The sequence below is a fragment of the Lathamus discolor genome, chromosome 6, assembly GCF_037157495.1.
Source record: "Lathamus discolor isolate bLatDis1 chromosome 6, bLatDis1.hap1, whole genome shotgun sequence".
In the NCBI taxonomy this organism is placed as follows: Eukaryota; Metazoa; Chordata; class Aves; order Psittaciformes; family Psittacidae; genus Lathamus; species Lathamus discolor.
In genome coordinates, this window is record NC_088889.1 from 91,043,664 (window position 1) to 91,061,443 (window position 17,780).

General features: G+C 56.5%; 1 protein-coding gene across 2 annotated transcripts in view; it reads left to right on the forward strand.

Annotated features, from left to right (window-relative positions):
* The window catches only part of NHERF2 (NHERF family PDZ scaffold protein 2), a 32,335-nt gene extending 14,991 nt beyond the window's left edge, over positions 1–17,344 (forward strand). For both annotated transcript variants that reach the window (XM_065684878.1, XM_065684879.1), the window contains exons 3-7: positions 7,727–7,903; positions 10,730–10,883; positions 12,062–12,105; positions 12,707–12,769; positions 14,632–17,344. In XM_065684878.1, the coding sequence (XP_065540950.1) occupies positions 7,727–7,903; positions 10,730–10,883; positions 12,062–12,105; positions 12,707–12,769; positions 14,632–14,790 (597 nt within the window). In that variant the 3' untranslated portion in view covers positions 14,791–17,344. The remainder of the gene's footprint in view (positions 1–7,726; positions 7,904–10,729; positions 10,884–12,061; positions 12,106–12,706; positions 12,770–14,631) is intronic.
* Positions 17,345–17,780: the final 436 nt, after the last annotated feature.

The following is a 17,780-nucleotide window of genomic DNA, read 5'->3' on the forward strand; positions in this document are numbered from 1 at the left end:
GGTCCCTGCTGAGGCTCAGTCCCCATCTGCGGGCATCATCCTTCTGCTCCTGTGGTGCAGGGTTTCCATTGCACATCTCATCCTCCTCCTCCTCACAGGGGCTGTGACCAAGGGCAGTGCAGGGACCTGTTGTCACCCCAGCCCCTGTCTCAGTGCTCCCATCCACCACAGGGGCTGGAGACTCCCTGAAGATACCCAAATCACCCCAGCAGCCGCACTTGGCTGCGTATCCTGCCAAGTACCTGTGCTGGACGCCTTCCACTGCGCACTGGAATCGTTCGGCCGTCTCCTGCCATCCGCACTCATTCCCTTTGTGCTGTGCTGGCTGGGAAAGCAGCGGGATGCATCCAGAGGGCACTGGGGGTGGGTACCAGTGTGGATCCTACAAGCCTCAAGGTGCCAGACTGAGCCCCCTGGGCTGCAGTGAGGATGCTAGGGGGGAGCTGTGGGGGAAGCAGCACAAAGCTCAATGTCTTTTGCTGTTACAACACCCTGAATTGTTCTTGTAGTGATTCTATCAGTGCAGCCCAGCCGGAGCAATCGGAATAATTGGAGCAATTGGAATAATGGCAGCGATTGAAATAAGCTACAAAACCCTAGACCCTGCATTTGGGAAGGGCAGGGCAGGGCTGTGCTGGGCAGTTTGGGTGAGTGGTGACACAAGGCTTTGACACCAAGGTGCTTGTTCCAGCTCCATCAGGAACCTGCAGCATCCCTCATCTCCTCCCAGTGATCGGGGGTTGGAACTAGATGACCTTAAGGTCCTTTCCAACCCTAACTATTCTATGCTGAAGATAACCCTGGTGATGCTTAAGATGACTCTGGTGATGTTTAAGGTAACTCTGGTGATGCTTAAGGTAACTCTGGTGATGTTTAAGGTAACTCTGGTGATGTTTAGGATAACCCTGGTGATGTTTAGGATCACTCTGCTCATTTCAGGCTCTGCCAAAAGGTGTTTCATGGTGGCTCAGGTGTGTTTGAGTCCCTCCTTTTCTCTCAGGGCCATGGGACTGCTGTAGTCTCTGCTCATCCCGGGAGCATCTGGTACCTTCCCCTGGTTGGTATGATGTGGAGGAAGCAGCCGCTGCTGCTCAGGTGATGCTGTGAAGCAACGAGCTTTAACAACGAGCACCAGTCAGGGTCTGTATTGGAGAAGGGAAGGAGGTTTTTCTCTTGACCACTGGTGTCAGAGCCAGAACACCTCCTCGGCTGGCGGGCGGCTGTAGTGAGAGTTGTGGCTGTGTAAAAATGGAAGCAGGGTGTTTACGGAGCTGGGTCCTGCCCGCGCTTTTATTCCTGGCCTGGCTGGTGGAAAACCCCCCATTGCCCCCCTTGTGCTGGGGGGGGGGGGGGAGTCTCATTATCCAGGGAAAGCTGTGGGTGCTGGAGCCCTCCCTGCCTCCCAGCCCCATCAGCAGCCAGGTCCTGCAGGGAAGGGGAACATGTGCCTGTGTTTGGGTGAGCCGGGGCTGGTGGGACGCCAGGCTCCCCTTCCCCCTCTGTTATTTATAGCGTTTCACCAACATCTGGAGCTTGAGCCGCTTCGGCGCTGGCTGAGACTGAGCCGGGGGATGGAGCTGGGTGGGACGTGTGCAGGAAGGAGGGAGGGAAGGAGGGAATGAGCCCCAGAGCCCTTCCCAGCAGCATATGGGGGGGGCCGCAGCATCCTGGTGTGGAGCTGAGGACCAACCGGGGCTTGGGAAGCCCCAGGAGCATCCTCGCTCCCCTGTTCCCAGTGGTGGGGATGGTGGGATTGCTGCCACGTCCTCACCCTGCAGCACAGACCTGGGGGTGCTCTGCACACCCCCCCCCCCCCCCCCCCGCCTTTGCAGTGCTTTCAGGTTGGCTTTGAGGGCTCCTTTGCCATTTGCCATCAGCAGTTGTGTGTCCCCGTTGTGTCACCGAGGTCCCCCTGGCCCTGCGGGGTGCAGGGCTACAATAGCCCCCATTCTGGTGCTGCTTTAATAGGAAAACTTGAGTCATTCCTGGGGGAAGGGGAATGAAAACCAGCCCCGCTGCAGCGGCTCCCTGGCACGGCAGTGGATGGAGGCGGTATTCCTGCTCCTGGCCATGGCGTGAGCCCAAAGCCGCCCTGCTTCTCATGGTGAGCAGGGCTGCGGGGAGGGCTCCTGCTTCTCCCAGCTTCCCTCATCTGTGTGGTGTGAAAGGCAGTGGGGTTTATGCTGGGGATGTGAGGAGCCGCCTCCCCTTCCCGGGTCATCTGCTCAAAGTTAAGTGCATCCCTCAGTTCCGAGCAAAGGCAGCAGCCTTTGAGCTCCCAATGGCATTGGAGTAGTAACAGTGGCAATTAAAGCTTGCCCGCGGCTCGGCTCGGCTGCCAGTAGAACCCTTGCTGCCAAGGGAGGGTGCCCATGCCGGGCCGGGTGTAAATGGGCCCCTTGTTCTGGTGGTGCTGTGGCCCCAGGCTCCTTCCTGCATGGGTTCCTCCTTCCCAGCTCCCACCATTGCCCCTCACTGCTTTGCATGATGGGGTTTGGGGCAGATCCTGCACTGCTGGAGGTGCCTTTCTCCTCTGTGACCCCCAAAGGTGGCCAAGCATCCCTCCCTGAGCATCCCTCCCCGAGCATCCCTCCCCGCGCATCCCTTGGTCCTCACTGCCTGCAGCAGAGAAGCCAAAGTGCAGGGGATGGAGAGGTCCCATCTTGAGGCAAGACAGTGGGGATGGACACTGAGGCCCTGAGCAGTGTCCCCTGTCCCTCCCAAGACATCTTGGTGTCCCAAGGTGGTCCTGGAGCAGGAAAAGGAGCCTTGTGTCCCTTGGGATCTGCTGCTGAGGCTTTGTTTGCAAGGAGCAGGGGAGCAAAGGAGGTGTTTTCTGACCGAAACCACATGTGGAAGGAGAGGAAACGCCACGGGAGCTGACTTAAAAGAAACTATGCTAACAATGTAAACGGGGCCGGACCGCTCCTGCCTCTGCTTTCTCCTGCTCCACCGAGCAGAGGAGGAAAGGTTTGACGCGTCGCAGGGCGATCCGGAGCCTGGAGCGTATCCAGGTGGTGCAATTCCCAACAGCGGTGGTTAGAGCCTATTTGGACACTCCCAGGAAATGGCAAAGCCCACCAGGATGGGCCGTGGAGGCTGAGGTTGGTGCTGGGGGTGAGGTGGTCCAAGCAGGTTTGAGCGGATGAGGTGCTGAGCCCTGATGCTGCTGTGATGGGCAGAGGTGGTTGTCATGCCTGTGGCGGATGAGCTCAGCTTGGTTTGACCAAATCCCCGTTCCAGTGGGGATGATTGGGGCTGGAGGTCCCATTCCCATTGCAGTGCCACCATTGGATGCTGCTGTGGCACACTGCGTGCTTCCCGGCTGTGCTGAGCATCCCTTCAGCCATGGATGAGGTTCAGGGTTGAACCCCCTTTGTTGAGGTGCACAGCAGCATCAGGGCTTCGGCACATTGGTCTGCAGGAGCCACGGTGTGCTGGGACCTACGGGTTCCTGTAGCAGATGGTACTGACCTGGCCATGGCCACTAGACTGGCTCTGTGTGTGTGCTCTGTGTCCTCCTCTTCCTCCTCCTCTCCTGGGGGCCTGGGGAATACTGATACCGGTGTTTTATTCCTGGAATAAACCCCAAAGTGTGACTTTTCAAGGCGGTTTAGCCCATGGGGTGTGCATTTGCCTGCGCAGCATGGGGAGCTGGGGGGCAGAGGGGCTGGAGGTGGTCCTGGGACCTGGCCACCACTGCTTTGGACCCATGGCCATTCCTGGTGGCAAATTTGCATCGTGCAGCCTGCAGTGTCTGTGTTCTGCTCAAAACCTGGGCCTCTGTGACACAGAGGTCTTTGAGAAGCCCTTTTCATCCCCGTTCCTGCTCCGATCAGGCTGCAGGTGGTGGTTTGAAGGCACGCGTTGGTTGTGAGTTAGCATCCTTTGGGATGGTGGTGGAGGAGCACAGGGACGGCACAGGGTCCATGGGGAGGGCGAGTGGGTCTCTGACACCAGCAGCCCTGTGGCATTGATCTGAGCTCACCTGTGGGTGCTGGAGCCAGGGAGGAGCTTTTCCAGGGTGAAGCCAGGAGCTGCCTTTGTTTCAGGAACCAGGCTGGGTGCTTTCTCGAGCAGGTTCTGCCTGCATGGAGGTTCCAGGTACTAATGAATTACATGGAAACCCCCGTGAATCAGAGCTGGTGACACTGGTGATGCCAGCCCCGTGGTGGAGTGTGCCTGAAACACCCAGCTCCGTGCAGGGGGGAGAGGCTTTAGGGGACACCATTGAGCCAAGGGATGTCCCTGGGGGACCCTGTTCCCAGCAGCAGCGTTGGAAACCAAAGGGGAAAAACAACTCAGGTGCTGGAGTGGTTTTGTGAGAGCTGGCAGCACCCAAGCGGTGTTTGGGGTGGTTTAATGTTTAATTGGAAGCCTTTCATTGTTATTTAATGTCTTGTTTGTGCAGCTTTAAATGGAGCAGCTTGAGCAGCGCTTCCGAAACCTTTTTCCTTCGAAAAGGACCGTGATTTGCCTCGGGCAGCAGTGCCAGGGGTGGTGTGGCAATGCACTTAGGATGCAGGCAGCCTTTATTGGCACATGCATGCCTGTGGATGGGTATAGATGGAGCATATAGAGGTGCGGTATGATGTGCCATTGCTTCCTAATCCAGCTGATGGAATGAGTGGCCAGTGGCAGTATCTGGATTCCTAGAGGAAAGAAATTGGCTTCATTCCGTGCCTGGTTTTGCATGCAAATGGACAACACTGCGGCGAATTCCTGCCGCTTTCTAGCCTAGAAGTGAATCCAACTCAAGCTGCATTTTATGCTGTTGGCGTGTAACAGGGAGGCGAAGCCTCCTCCCGAGCAGAGCTGAAGTGTTCCTGCAGGAGGGAATGGTGGCGGGGCCCTGGCGAGCCCAGAGAACGTCCACGGCTGCAGGGAGCGCTTCGCGGCGGGGTTTGGGTTTCACAAAGGCAAAATCCCTGCGGGAGCTTAGGAAATCTCTTCCCAGAACCCAACCAGGGAACGCTGGCACCGCTCGGATAGGAAATCGAGAGCGGAGCTGGCAAGGGCTGCAGCGGCTCCGTGTTGCGAGCGCGTCCGGGCGGGGTGTTAGAGCACGGGTATGGGTGCAGCGGGGCGAGCAGCAGTGGGTGCTCAGCCCCAGGGAGGGGCTTTGCTGAGCTCTGGGCTAGGGTCCGGTTTGTTCAGTGGCTGAGATTGCGGGAGGATGAGCAGCTTTGCCCGAGGGTTTCTGCTCAGAGCAGATGCTGAACTGGGGGGGGTTTAATTGCTTCTAAAGGACTCGAACCCGTTTCAGTTCAGGACCTTGACCTCTGGGTTTTGGGGTGGAAGAATGACCCCATGGAGGACACGGCAGCGGTCACCGCGCTCGCAGCCAAAGGGATCCTGCAGACAAAGCTTTCCCCTGTGTGGTTTATTTATTGAGGGATTTGATCTCCCTGGTGATCCCAGGGGATCCCCAATGCAGGGGGGGCTGGCCCTGCTGCTGTGTTCCCCTTGTTAGTTCCTGGGGATCCCACACTGGGATGGCACCCAAAGCGCAGCGTTTCGGGGTGATTCTCTCAGTGTTTTCGTGCTGCTCCATTCTCACAGGGTCAGAGCTTTGGCAGCAAGAGGAAAACGGTTTAAAAGCCATTTAAAACCCAAAGAGGTGATCGCAGACATATCCCACTCCGCTTACGGGACACGTCCCATTTGCCGAGCTGCGCAGAGCCCCCTGCATCCTTTAAGGTCGCATGGATCTGACCCGCTTTGGGCAGTTGAATCATTTCCTGTTTTCTTCAGTGTTTGAAGAACTGGAGGCAGGCTGGAAATGTTTGCAGACGGGGTGATCCGACTGCGCTGGGGCCATGGGAAAAGTCCAGGCCTGCTGGGTCCATATGGAGGAGAGAGGATGCGAGCACAGGGTCATGGTGCTTGATGGGGCTGGTCCTGGCTTGTGCTGAGCAGGTGACTGAAGCGCCTTGGGAGCCCCATCCTGCGCGGCAGGAGCCAGGCTGTGCTCATCCCTGGATGTTGCACTGATGGTTTTTTCCCATTTAAGAACCCGTGCATTGAGGTGTTGATGGCACAAGGCGGGTCTTAATAGAAAACTGCATTGCCAAGTACAGCCTGGAGAAGAGAAGGCTCCTCAAGGGGAGACCTTAGAGCAGCTCCAGTGCCTAAAGGGGCTGCAGGAAGCCTGGAGAGGGGCTTTGGGCAAGGGCCTGTAGGGACAGGCCAAGGGGAATGGCTTGAACCTGCCCGAGGGGAGACTGAGCTGAGCTCTCAGGCACAAGCTCTTCCCTGTGAGGGTGCTGAGGCGCTGGCACAGGGTGCCCAGAGAAGCTGTGGCTGCCCCATCCCTGGCAGTGCTCAAGGCCAGGTTGGACACAGGGGCTTGGAGCAAGCTGCTCCAGTGGAAGGGGTCCCTGCTTGGGGCTGGAGGAGCTTTAAGGTCCCTTCAACCCAAACCAGTCTGATTCCGTGAAATGCACAGGTACAGTTTGCAGCTGGTCCAGGTGTGCCCCGATGCCCGTTATGGGCGCTGCTCACTCCTTTCCAAGTGGTTCTCCGTGGAATTTGGTGCTCTGGCCTCAGGGGCTGTGGTTTGGAGGAGCTTGAGGCGAGGGAGCAAATTCCAAGGGGAAACATCCTTTGGTTGGTGCCACACAGGGTTCCTGAGTGGCTGGAGCCCCTTGGCATCATCCCTGGGTGCCCCCAGCTCCTGCAGCGCTTCCTGGTGAGGAAGCAGCTTTTAAACAGCATTGGGGGTGTTTTGGAGGAATAACCCCAAGGTGCTGGGAGCACAAGGGGCTGTTGGCAAAGGCAGCTCCAGCATGGAGCCGGTGCGGAGCTGTCGGAGGAGGGAGGACCTCCCCGGGCAGGGTGGGAGGCAGGCTTGGCGTTTCACCGTGCCTCTTGGCCTGGAGAGGAAATTGCAGCGTGGGTTTTTGCTTTGAAAGGAAAAGCTGTGAGAGATTTCACCAGAACTGATGTGAAGAAAACCTGGTCTGTTCACGCACTTATTGCGCTGGAAGATTAAAACCCAGCCACAGGGGCTGTTCTGCCTTAAAGCCCGGGTGGAAATGACAGCCTGTATCCCCCTTGCTAGGGATGCAGCGCTGTGCCAGAGCCGATGCTGCGCTGGAGCTGGTGCTGCTCAGTGAAGGGGCTGGAGAGGGGAGCAACGTCCAAGGGAACATAATGGGTCCTACAGACCTGGAGGAGAGCTGGTGTTTGCTCCCCTGAGGAGCCATAAAGCATTCTCCATGGACAGGAGGAAAGCACTAAACTCCTCCCATGCTCCTGTGCTGTTCATCCTATAGCAAGAGTGGGGTTCATTGCCCCAGAACCCCTCTGCTGGGTGGTGATCATACCCACGGGTGATGCTGCTGTCACCAGCACCAAGGGCACGGCACTGCCTTGAATAAGTAAGGTTAATCCCGTGCCTGGGTGACCCTGTGTGCTTCACCTCGGGTCTGGTGGGGCTCTGCTGCTGCTGGGGGGGTTGGTGCATGGGTGGACTCTATCTGGTGAAGGAAATGCAGGTTTTTTGTTTTGTTTTAATCTTTCTGGAGCGGTTTTGGACAATTGGCTTTCGAAAATAGCCTCAATGAGAGGAAACTCGTTTGTTCGCCTGTCCCTGCTCGGGGGAGCGGGGGGACAGGGTGCAGATACGGGGCTTCCTTGGTAGCTTTATTTATGATGACATCTGCTTGAGAGCGAAGCCAAAGCTATAAATCAACCACCGCGTTCTTGTCTCTCTGTTAACCAGGATTTAAACGGACAGAAGGAGCTGTGCCCACGTCTCTGCCACCTGAAGAAGGGTCCCAATGGCTACGGCTTCAACCTGCACAGCGAGAAGTCCCGGCCGGGGCAGTTCATCCGCTCGGTCGATCCCGACTCACCGGCTTCCAGATCCGGGCTGCGGCCCCAGGACCGGCTGGTGGAGGTAATGGTTCAGGGAGCATCCGGGGGTTCCTTGGTGTGTACCGAGGATGTGCAGTCCTGCCTGGCCGGCTTCTGTCCCCCTCTTGCAGAAGTGATGGGACCCTTGGAAGCCTGATGCTGAAACAACCCCCTATCCCATGATCTTTTCCATCAGAATTCCCATGTATTCCCCTCTTGCAGAGCCGTGAGACCAATGTAGGTGCTTAGACCATGGCTCTGTGGTCCTTCAGCACCTCATGGGACAAAAACGAGTGCTGGAACCCAAATGGTGCTCCAGGCTCCTGCTGGCACAAGGGAGGGTGACACAGGCAAACTGCAGCCCCTGTGCCTGTCCAAGCGGCTTAGGGATGGCAATGGAACCCTTTGGATAGATGAGGTACTTGGTGGGTGCCCATCTGCCCCCCTATGATACTGTCAGGACCCATAGTTGATGGCATTGCCTGATGCCACCCAGTGCTGGAGCTGCATCTGCCCACTGCAGTGAAAGGGCTGTGGGGACACATGGGTGTCTCACCGCCAGCACAAGGGGTGGCCTCCAGCCCAGCCACCCTCTGGTCTGGTGTCTGGGCGCAGTGATGGGTCGGTGCCACCCAGCTGAGCTGATGCACTGCCAGGCACGTGTTGGGAGACAGAGCGGGGAAAAGCTTTGCAGAGATTTTAAGGCACTAAATCATGGAAGAATGGGAGGGAAATTGCTCTTGGAAGCACCTTCCTGGTCTCTGAGTGCGGCACAACTTGCATTTGATGCAGCTGGGAAACACCCTCCCTTTGCCTTCTTTGTCTTGTGCTTTTCGTGAAGAGCAAGGTTCCCCATCCAGAGCTGCCTGTGCTTTGGGCAGCGCATGGACAGCAGGACAGGCAGGGATGGACCCAGCAGCCGGTGCCCAGGCACAGCAGCCATCACCCCTTTCACTACTATCACATCATGTCGGTGTCCCCTTTTGGGGTGACGTGTAGCCTTTCCTGAGGAGGATGAACCCCAAAACCTTCCCAGGGGACCAATCCATGTCCCTCGCTGCCGGCTCAGAGCACGAATGGTGCTTGCACCGCTGGAAGAGAGCGCTTTAATCCCACAGAGCTGGGCGAGATGGGGCATTACTACGACCGAAGCCCTTTCCAGCCCCATGAATAACTGCTCCACTGCCTCTTCCCAGCCCCTGCAGGTTGAGTGCAGGGAGCAGGGCAGCTCCACGGTGTTGCGCTGAGGGGCTGTTATTTATTGATGGGTGCCTGGCTGGGTGCCTGGCGCACACAAAGCAATGAGGGGTGAGCCACCGAGCTCGGGAACTCGATCCCCTCCCAGCCTGCTCTATGGGGCTCTGATAAATATTTGATGCCCCCCCCCAGCCCTGTGCAAGGACGGGGGGAGCAGCTCGGTGCTGCCTGGCTGAGCTCACCCGGGGTGAGCGCTGGGTGTGAATCGGGGTGACCTGGCGTGGCAGGAGGATGCTGCCGGGGATGGAGCAGGGTTACAAGCCGGCAGCTGAGGTTTCCAGCATCTGCAAAGCCAGGGCAGGGGGTTCCGTTTCCATCTCAGCCTTTTGCAGCCCTGTCCTGGCCCTCAGGACCCGCTTGTACCCCAGGTTTGTGTTCAGGCATCCGAAACGCAAAGGAGAGCCCAAAGGCTGGAGCTGGCTCAGGCTCTGCAGCGTTTGCCTGTGTCCCTCTGTGGTTGGGACAAGCAGGTGGCTCTGCTGGGTCTGTTGTGGGGCTGGGATGGGGTTATCCTGCTCCTGGGCTCAGTCCTGAGCTCTGGAATCTGTGTGCATGGGAGAAGGCAGTTGTCCGTCTGCAGGAGGAGGAGGAATAGAAACGTATTGATGCTGGTGATGCTGGCAGATGTGTGCATCCAAAGCACGCAGAGATAACGTTATGTGGGGCTTACAAAACCCAGCAAAACCTGCTCTCCACTCTCCTAGCAAAGTCCTTTCTGTGCTAGACAGATTGCGGAGCCTTTGTCTTGTTCCGCAGAGTCGTAGTGATGGAGTAGCTGTGTTTAAGAGGAGGTTACCCCATTCCTGGTCATCTCCGCACCACCAGCACTCTCTGCCCAAGCTGAATTAGCTCATGGCTCTGCTGCCCTGCGGGCAGGCGCCTTTGGCTGGGTGAAGGATGGGCTGGGATGAGCTGGAGCATGGAGCAGGAGTTTCTCACAGTGAATCAGGTCCAGCAGCGAGCGGCTGGGCGGTGCGGAGACCTTCCCCTGCAGGACAAAGGGCGATTCATTCCCCACCGTGCACAATGCCTCCAAATCACGATTGTCCCCTCTCTGCGGGGAACAATTGGAGCAGGGATCACGTTCCCTGCCAGGTCCCGGCTCGCACGCAGGGAAGGGAGAAATGAATCCGTGCAGCAGGCAGGGGGACATGGGAAATGCACGGCTTTCCATGGCGGAGGGGGGGATGATGGGCAGGGATGGGGAGCAGGACACACTCCTGCACATGGCTGCACCCCGCAGACAGCCTGAGATACCCAGGGCACATCCAAGGTGAAGGCTGGTTTGGAATCACTGAGGAGGGCAGCCAGAGTGTTTTGGCAGGACCTGGGTGGGTGAGGTGATGGTGGATCCTGGGCTCTGCGATTCCCAATGGATGTGTTTGGGATGCAGGCAGAAGTGTGCGGTAATGCAAAGGATGCTCTAGCAGGGGACCAGGCAGGTCAGGGTGGTAGGAGGCCATGGCAGGAAAGGGAAGGAGAATGCCTGCAGCCTTCCTATCATCCCATAGGAATTAAACAAGGAAAATCCCATTCCTGAGGGGATTGGAGCCTGCTGGGGGCCCAGCGAGGAGGGGGCACAGACGTGGGATCTGATGCTGTTGCTTTGCAGGTGAATGGCATAAATGTGGAGGGGCTGCGGCACTCGGAGGTCGTGTCCCACATCAAGTCCAGGGAGAACGAAGCCAGGCTCCTGGTGGTGGACCCCGAGACAGATGATTACTTCAAGAAGCTGGGGGTGACCCCCACGGAGGAACACACCAAAGGTGAGCCCTGAGCCTTTGCTTTCCCTGCATGATCCTGCGCCATTCCCGTGACTCACTGTGTCCTGGGTGGGATTCCAGAAGCAGGGAGAGTCCCGTTTCCCTTCTGCCTCATCCCCTGGTTGTTTCCTGAGCACCACCCAGCTATTTATAAGTGGTGAGAACGCTTCCTACTGGAGCCCAAACCCAGCGGGGTATTTGTGCAGGGTGAATGATTAACCTGGGAACTTGCTGCCCGAACGTGGCTGAGGCTGAGCGCAGGGGGGGAGCCGGGTGCTTGGTGAGGGATGAGATGCGGGATGCTCGCATGCGGCTGGGGCATCTCCCTGATGGCAGCTCCTCCATCGCCTCTGTTTTCGGCTGCTGAGCTGGGATCTCAGGAGGGAGAGTGCCACAAACCCCCCTTGCGCTGCTGAAGGAGCCTGAGTGCGCATCAAGAAGCACCAGAGGGAGGTTTTCACGCCACAGCGATCACAGGGGTGGCTCTTGCATCAAATGTTTTCCTTGCTGTTGAAACCTGGCAGGGAAAGCTGCCTGTCCGCTCCCCAACCCGTCGTGCTGCAGCTCCCCAGCACGTCCTGCCCCCGGCTCTTGTTTCCCAACAGAGCTGTTCCTTATCTGCTCTGTGCTCCGGCTCCTGGATGCTCAATGGGGGGATTTGTCCAAAGAAATGGGTCAGAGGATGCTGGGGAGCGCAGGGTGAGAGTGGTGTCAGATGCTGCGCATCGGTTCGAGGAGGAGCTGGGGCAGGAGCTGTCTGGTGGCACCGGGGAGAAAGGAGCCCTTGTTCCCTGTGCTGGGGATGCAGCCAGGGTCACGGATGCACAGTGGGTGCGGGTGGGTGCTGGAGCCCCTGCATCTCTCGTGGCCATCTCGATGCATTCCTCATGGACCAAGGCCCGGTGACAGCACATGCGGTGATGATGAAGTGTCCTGGTGAATGCTGGTGTTTGCAGGAATAGGGGAAGTATTAATTGCATTCTTTGCACTGCTTTGACCTCAAGCTGACAAGGGTACAAGTCAAGAGATGAGGTGCAGGGAGCTGCTAGAGCTTGGGGTGGGCAGGGCAATCAGGCTGGGGATGGGTGATGGGTGCGTGATGCTGAGGGGTTCCTGCCTGCGATCTGGGACCAGCAATCCCACCTGAGTGTATTTACTGTGTGTTTCGATGTGGTCCATAGGTGTGGTGCCTCAGCCCATGACAAATGGATCTGCACAGACTCAGGTGAGTATTTGCCTGTTCCAGGGTGCCCCGATGGCTGGGCAGCATCCTGGGTTAGCTCTGCTCAGGGGATCCTGTTGGAGTGGTCCAGAGGGATCAAGGGTGAGAAGCCAGGCTCCTGGCATGCTGGCTTTCCTCCGCTCCCACCTATGACATACAAGCCTGTCGGGGTGACTTGCCAGCCTGCAGAGCTGAAAGGCATGCTCGTGATGTCCCTAAGGCTCATTTAGCTCAGCTTTACTGCTGCTGCCTGCTTTTAACTGCTTCCTGCTGCAGCTTGAATTTGAGGGTTGAACAAGGCTGGTTTCAGCCCCATTTCGGTCCCAGGGCTCAGGTCCTGCCCCTGGAGGAGTGGCTGGGATGTCCATCCCCACCAGGATGGAGCAGTTGTGGATTTCCCATCCCTGGCAGTGCTCAAGGCCAGGTTGGACACAGGGGCTTGGAGCAAGCTGCTCCAGTGGAAGGGGTCCCTGCCCATGGCAGGGGTTGGAGCTGGAGGAGCTTTAAGGTCCCTTCATGATCTGTGATTTTTCTGCTTAGGCTTTGTATTTTATCCCTGTTTCTGTCCCTGTGCACACTGCACTAACACTGTGTTTCCCATTAGCTGAATGGAGGATCCACATCTTCATCTCACAGTGACCTTCAGAGTCCTGGGAAGGAATCAGAGGTAAAACCCCCAAATAGTCCCCATCCCTTTTACCTACCACTGTCCGTACCTGCCTCATGGTGTAACAGAGCCTTGCAATGCATTTTCAGTTTTATCTCTCAGACTTGGGTACCTTTACATCCACCCAGCAACAAACCCAGGTTTCGTTCATCCCTTGCACTGTAGATGTGCACGCAATGGAGCCATGAGCTCTGGTGCCACAGCACTGGTTCCAGTATGGGGGTGTCCGCATTGCTGGGATGGATCCATCACCCCTTCAGGTGGTTGGTCAAGGCCAGATGAAAGGATGTCTACAGGGGGGTTGAATCTTAAGTGTGGTTCTACTGACAAGCTGCAGGGCAGGATGGAGCTGTGAGGTTCAAGCGCTGCTACTGGGAGCAAGGCAGGCTGAAAGGAAATAGCAAGGCAATCCAAGCTCTTAGCTTGGACCACAGGGGTTTATCGGTGTATAAAGAGCTGCTCGAGATGGGAGGAGCGTGGATTTGGTGACTGCAGGACTGGGGCTGTTTCTCTGGTGGAGCCTCGCAGGCCAGCTGTGCCCAGCCATGGCCGAGCGCCTGCAGCCTGGCGTCTCCGTGTGTCCCTGAGCATTAAATAACACGTCCTGATCCGATGGCTGCTGCCCTTGGGGAGCCGGGCTGTGTCCCGGTGCCTGAGAGCAGCAGGTCCTCCTATGGGGTGTTCCAGAGGTGGCTGTGTCCCCTCTGCACTAGGAACCAGAGGTGCTGGGGCTGGTGAGGCTTTGTTTGTGACTCCCTGGTGTGCTCATTGAAGCCACCACCCCATTCACTTTGCATTCGTTAAGCCAGGGCCATTGTCTTGCGGTGCTGGTGGAAGATGTGCCCATGGGTATCAGCAGGGTTGTGCAATCATTCCATTGGAGCTCTGTGTGTGGTCGGGCAGCAGCGAGTGTAGGCAGGTATAGATGCTTCCTTCACACGGAAGGCAGTGTGTGCCTGAGCCCAGACCCCCCCATCCTGTGTCCAGCTCTGGGGCACCAACACAAGAGGGACGTGGGGCTGCTGGAGCGAGGCCACGGAGATGCTGCGAGGGCTGGAGCAGCTCTGCTCTGGAGCCAGGCTGAGAGAGCTGGGCTGGGGCAGCCTGGAGAAGAGAAGGCTCCTAAAGGGGAGACCTGAGAGCAGCTCCAGTGCCTAAAGGGGCTGCAGGGAACCTGGAGAGGGGCTTTGGCCAAGGGCCTGTAGGGACAGGCCAAGGGGAATGGCTTTAACCTGCCTGAGGGGAGACTGAGATGAGCTCTTAGGCAGAAGCTCTTCCCTGTGAGGGTGCTGAGGCGCTGGCACAGGGTGCCCAGAGAAGCTGTGGCTGCCCCATCCCTGGCAGTGCTCAAGGCCAGGTTGGACACAGGGGCTTGGAGCAAGCTGCTCCAGTGGAAGGGGTCCCTGGCCGGGGCAGGGGTTGGAGCTGGAGGAGCTTTAAGGTCCCTTCAACCCAAACCATTCCAGGATTCCGTGTTTCCATATTGTCGCCTGCTGCTGCCATTATCCCAGCAGACACGCGGAGCAGCTCCTTTCCCCCCCCCAGCAGCAGCTTCTATGTTCCTACTTTTCCACTTCCACACATTCTTCAGGTGGGGGAAAGAAAACAACCCACAAGGTGCAATGTCATAATTAACGCCGTGGCCACACGGATGCTGCTGCCGCCACTGAAACCACAGGCCCGGCATGGAGGAGGGACTTTGACTGCTCCAAAATAACCCAAAATAACCCAGTGTTTGCTCATGGTCCGTGCTGCAGAAACACCGCTCCTGGGGCATGCGGGGTGAAACGCTGCAGGACACCACGGCCGTGCTGTGGTGGTGGTGATGGGATGCTGACAGCTTTGCTCCCTTCTCCACGCAGGATGGGGACGTAGAGAAGAAAGACCCGTTTGAGGAGAGCGGCTTGTCCCTGAGCCCAACGGCTGCCGAGGCCAAGGAGAAGGTGAGGGCCAAGCGTGTGAAGAAGAGAGCCCCGCAGATGGACTGGAACAAGAAGAGGGAGATATTCAGCAACTTCTGAGCCTTGCTGGTGGCCACCGTCCACCTCAATCCTGCCCCAGCCTGGACGTTCTGAGGTGCCTACGCCCTGTCCTTCAGTGTCCACGTGAGATGCTTTGTGCTCTGCTCTTCACTGGTTGCTTTTACAAGGCGTATTTTAAAGTCCTTTTATTTTGTATTTTTTATTATTATTATTGTTATTATTATTGTTGTTACTCACCAGCGATTCTCATAAGACAAATGTGACCAAAGCTCCTCTTCTTGCTTGCTCTGGCTGCCCGCCGTCCCCTGTTCCTATGAGAAAAGACTGGAAGAGTTTAACTCTTTATTACCTGCATCATTTAGGCTTCTATTACCTTTTTCTAGTTGTATTTGGGGGGGGGGTGTGGTCTGTGGGTGTCCCAGGCTGAGCCCCATGGGATGCTCCGTGCCCTTGTGCGATGTTGTACGGCCTCATACCCCCATCGTGGTGGGGACCTGCAGGCTGGGGTATACCTGGCAGCCCTCCCCAGCACCCCATGCTCTGCTCACGCGATGGGAACACGGACAGTGGCTGTAAATGGCTCTTGTTGGCTTTGCTCTGGAAATGAAAAAGGTTGGTTTGTTGTTTTCTTGGTTTTTTAAGTGAAGTCCCATATGTTTCTGGTTAGTTTAGGAACCTCCCTCCCCACCAGTGACATCTGCCCGGGTGAGAAAAGCCCTTTGTCATTGCTGACAGCTCTGCAGAAGGGAGAGGGCAGGATTTAAACACAAACCCCAGACACCACAGGGCTCACCATTCACACCATCAGCGCAGTGCTGAGCGCTGGCGGAAGGCAGGGAGCGGGGCCAGTTGTGCCCTGTGATGTGAGGAGCAGTGCTGCCTGCCTGGCTCCAGCAGCACTGCGAGAGGACAAGAGCTGAGATGCTGCAGAACCTCTTTGGACTTGGAAATGAACACAACCCAGCATCTGTTTCCAAGGAGGAATGTGGGGATGGGGCTGTAGCTGTGGGCTTGGTGCTGGGTCCTGGAATAGGGTCCTGGTCCCATCTGGTTTGTTACTTCTGGTATCTGGGCTCCAGATTTGGAGCTGGTATTGGATGCCTCCATCCTATAACCGGCTCTGTCTTGACAATAGGAAGGTGTCCTCAGAAGCCTGAGGTCTCCGTGGGGCTGGATATGAAGCAGGTAGTGGTGTTAGGGAATGGGCAATTGCTTTGGCTTTCTGCGGCCTCCTTTGGAAACACCCTGCTCTTGGTAATAGAACCTCAAAAACATATTGTTAAAGCATTACAAATTAAGCCCATTTAAGCTCTTTATTACTTGCCTTTAGCTGTAAGGGAGGGAGGAGGATGAGGCTCAACTATAACCCTCTTACAGGTTGCAGGTGTTCTCCCAGAGCAGTGGCCCAGTCATGACAGGGCTGCCCCATCCCTCCTGTGCCCCAGCAGCTCCCCAGGCTCTGCTGCCCCGTATTTCATCTCAAATGCCATGGCAGCAGTGGGAAGGGACTGGGCACAGTGGGACAGTTGAGTACAAAACCACTTTCCCAAGCTAAAGGCAAATGGCAGCAATCCCTTGGACATGGAGGACTAAAAGCACATGGCTGTGATTTTGCCCTGCATCACAAGCCCATGGCCTTTGGATTGATTGGTATCTTCTGGATATTGTAATGGCTCTGCGTGCGTTGCCCACGTATTGAGCTAAAAGGTGCCTTAGAACATTCACTGCTCTCCTTGGCAGCGGGTCAGGCTCAGCACAGCAATGGGTTGGTGCAGGGCAGGGACACTTGGCTGTTTGCTGGCTGACAGGAGAGTGTGGAGAGCCTCAGGGGTGAAGGAGATGAGTTTTTTATGGAAGTTATCTTTTATAGGAGCATGGATGGGCTGAACAGGTTGGAAACAGTGACTTGGGAGAGGAAATGGTGCAGGCGTTTGGCTATGGGGTGAGACTGGCAGCGGGGTGGTGGCTCAGGATGCAGAGAGGTCTGCCTCCCCTCCAGGACTCTGCCATTAAGACACCTCTTCCCTTCTGTTCCAAGACAATTCCCTACTCTCTTTTTGCCCCCCTTCCCCAATACCTCCTTCTGTAAGTCAGTAATCTCTGGAAGGAGCCCTTTCCCAGGGTCTGCACGTTGCTTCCCATGCCTGCATAGCCAAAGCCCCAGCAGTGCCCTGGTCTGAGCAGGGCAGAACGTTCCCCATGCCACCAGCCTCCACGTCTCACTCTGATGCATGTCAGAGAGCAAAGACCTGTTTGTAAATAGCCCGTTTCTCACACCAGGCTGCACCGCTGTAGCTGAGGAGGGGGATGAAAGAGAACGTGTAGTTTTGAATGCAGATCAAAGGAAATCAGGTGTGCAAATGTGTACCGATAAAGTTCTAAAATCTTAATCTCTGCTTATTCCATGGAAACTGCTCCTGGTTAAAGCACTTAGCGTCTTCCTGACATCTTGTAGCTCAGTTATAATCATTCCGTTCCTGTACCTTTAACTTGGAAAAAAAATCAATAAAGTATAAGGCTGTCAGCTGCATTGCAAAACCATAATGTACACTGTAATGTCAGTAATAAACTTCGTTTTCCCATGTACCAAGTACTTATTTGCTCGCTCCTCATCTGTTTGGTAGGGAACTCGAGAGCGGAATTACAGCCTCCTTTAGCACATTATAAACTTTGCTTCCTCCCTCGCCTGTTTAAAGAGTAGCTGGAATTATTCCTTTGAAGCTCTACAATGAAGTCAGCGCTGCCCTTTCTTTGAAGAACAAAACACCGACGGTGGTGGTGTCCCTCCTGTCAGCTTCTGAGGCATACACCAGCCTGTGGCCACTGTAACCCTTCCTGGCTTACACCGAAGCTGAACTGAGAGTGATGCTGGTTTGTCTCCTGGTGCCCCTCCTCTTCTACCAGGACCCAGGTCATTTATCCAGGTAATGCCCTCCTCTGATCCTGGCTCCTCAAGTCTTTGGTTGTACCTTTACTCATCACAGTGCCCCTTGCTGCCTGGGCTAGGAGGTGGCTGGGCATGTTGTAGG